Here is a 2556-nt window from a genome sequence, read left to right on the forward strand (position 1 = left end):
CGCCTCCGAGAGTCTCGAGCATTTTGTCAACATTTTTCACAAGGCCCGGGTACTCGATGCACATGAACTGTCGCAGCTTCCCTGTGCCGCTAAATCCTCCTCCCTGTGCCATTGCTGTGAAGATTGGTCGATATGAGATACAGCATAATTCAAGTTTTTATATCATTTGTGTTTAGAGGAAGGACATAATAATTTTTTTTTATTTTCATTAGGAAATAATTTGATTAACTTGAGGATATAATGGATTTCTACAGGATCTACCATATTACTGAAAATATAACATGAATAATGCTAAGAACAGTAACAACAATGTCTATGTAGGTGTCACTAAATAATTAAGGTATCATAAAACACTTATAACATCATACATTGAAAAAAGAAAAATCAATGATAGCAATAATAATGATGATAAGAAGGAAAATTAACCCAATCCCGATGGGCATGATGTGCACAAACGTTATACTCACTGTGAGTTACTCTTTTGATTGATTTTACACATAGATGGCTACACTTGTACTGTCACCAATGAGCCAGTTACGAGTACTGCCTGTCTCGCCCATTTACCATTTTCTTTGATTTACGAAAATAATTTTCGTTATCTTGCTTTGCAGTTACTAATGTTTATAACATTATAGAAATTATAATATTCATAATAAAAATAACACCATCGATATTCATAGCACTAGTAAAAAATAGTTTTTTTCCTGCCAATTCGAATCACATAAGGTCACAAGGTCAACTAATCGACTCCTTTGTGGCTAAGCACTAGCAGAGCCATCTATGTGCAGAGACATTTCACAAAAATATAGAAAATGAGCACAGCATTTTCCCCATTTTTTATTCATTTTCCCCGGTGGCATTGGGAAATCTGTGTGAAGGTAATAATTGGAAAATATAAATCCAATTTTCTTTATGCTACTTCTACATCTGATTACATCAGTGAGTTCTGCTTACAATCCTGGAATATTAATCAATAGAAAACAAACAGGTTAGTATAACAGAGAGATTGTATTCAATCAACCTTGGCTAGAATATAAAAATATATTATATATAACAATATAATTTATGACATGGCATAACTTCCCTTAGTTGATATATCAAATCCTCTTGACCTATACTTTTATTCTAATCTCTTTATATTCATTTTTTTTTTCTAATGAGCATAATACATCGTCTGAGTAAAATAATTAGTGGGTAAATCCATTTTGATATTTTTACACCTAGCTTGATTATGGCAGTTGAGCTCACTTCCTTCTGCTACGTTGGTTCGTTTAATTTGGTTAAGTTGGGTTAGTTTAGGCCTAGGCTAACGTGTGCAACTAGGATCTTCTTTACAACACGTTTAGAGCTAACTGTACAAAATCATAACTTCTCTTGCCCTGGATACATAAAGAAAGAGATTTGCTTTTCCTCCACATGCATCTCATCATGTATGGTTTTAATATTCTGTTTTCCAGGAACTACGTTTTCCCTGAATAGAACCAAATAGAGATGGAAACACCATGATGACAACCATAACAAACAAATAAAGCAACAATATATGAAAAATAATCTGCGCAGTGTAAGGCTCTGGCCTGAATTACTTGCCAAAGTCATCGTATCCATCTTCACACAACTAAGTCCAACGACGCTGTGGTCTCTATACCAACGCTTTGACCTCCAGCGCAGGCAAACAATCCGCCCACAAGTATATTCAGGCATGAATAGGCTTAACATCTCAGCCAATTTATCATCGGCTAAGGATCTCGGTCAAGCTCTATCTTGCCACAATGTATGCAGTCGAGTTTATTGGCCTTTGGTGGAGGGAGTAGTGTAGCATGGGCCACGGCACTGCTGGACTTGGTTCTATTATTGGGAATTACCTGAGATTAGCCGGGAACTTGCACCGAATTGCAGTTAGGGAGAATCTCGATCTCCTTTTGAGTTTTTATTAATGTATTTTCCCAACCCCTCATCTCAACAACGCAAGATTACTGCAAGATCTAGATGTATAGTTAAATAATTCAAATCAGCTAATACAAACCAACAATAATAATTATACATGAAATAATACGCGATAAAAAATCTATACCTCGTGGAATTTAAAAAACTACCACAAAAATCTCTAAATATATTCTCTTCAATCACAATACACTGCCGAGCCACAAGCCCTAAGACAGACCAACACATTATACTTAAAAAATGGTAAGAATACAGTTACGCTACTCCACCAAAACGTGAATAAAATACCTGCCTCCAAGATTTTTCCACACAATTTTCGTACATAAAACGCGTGTAAACAAAGGCGTCCGGATAATAAGCACACTCTATCTCTGGAATTTTGATTCTTTATAAATTCTTATCGGGATGGGTTTATGGTTAAACAGAGGGATGGGTATGGAATTAGAATTATATTTATGATTAATTTGGTTGCAACTATGGCATGATTGGACGGGAAAAAAGTATTGGAGTGAAATCAGTATTGTCAAACATGGTTCGATGCAGAAACAAGTCTTCAACATGTTAAACGAACTGTAAAATTGACACATGAAAATAGATGGAAAATTTGTGATTACA

At 35.3% G+C, this 2556-nt stretch overlaps 1 protein-coding gene across 2 annotated transcripts in view; it reads right to left on the reverse strand.

The window, feature by feature from the left end:
• Positions 1-2280, reverse strand: part of LOC125039878 (general transcription factor 3C polypeptide 5-like) — a 19955-nt gene extending 17675 nt beyond the window's left edge. Inside the window, exons 1-2 of one of the 2 annotated variants that reach the window (XM_047634217.1) lie at positions 2234-2280; positions 1-114 (exon numbers count right to left, since the gene is read on the reverse strand). The exon at positions 1-114 is cut by the window's left edge and continues 17 nt beyond it. In XM_047634217.1, the coding sequence (XP_047490173.1) occupies positions 1-112 (112 nt within the window). In that variant the 5' untranslated portion in view covers positions 113-114; positions 2234-2280. Of the gene's footprint in view, positions 115-2229 lie in introns of both variants that reach the window. The other variant, XM_047634216.1, reaches the window with a different exon arrangement.
• Positions 2281-2556: the final 276 nt, after the last annotated feature.

This window comes from Penaeus chinensis, chromosome 28 (genome assembly GCF_019202785.1).
Source record: "Penaeus chinensis breed Huanghai No. 1 chromosome 28, ASM1920278v2, whole genome shotgun sequence".
Taxonomy (NCBI): Eukaryota; Metazoa; Arthropoda; class Malacostraca; order Decapoda; family Penaeidae; genus Penaeus; species Penaeus chinensis.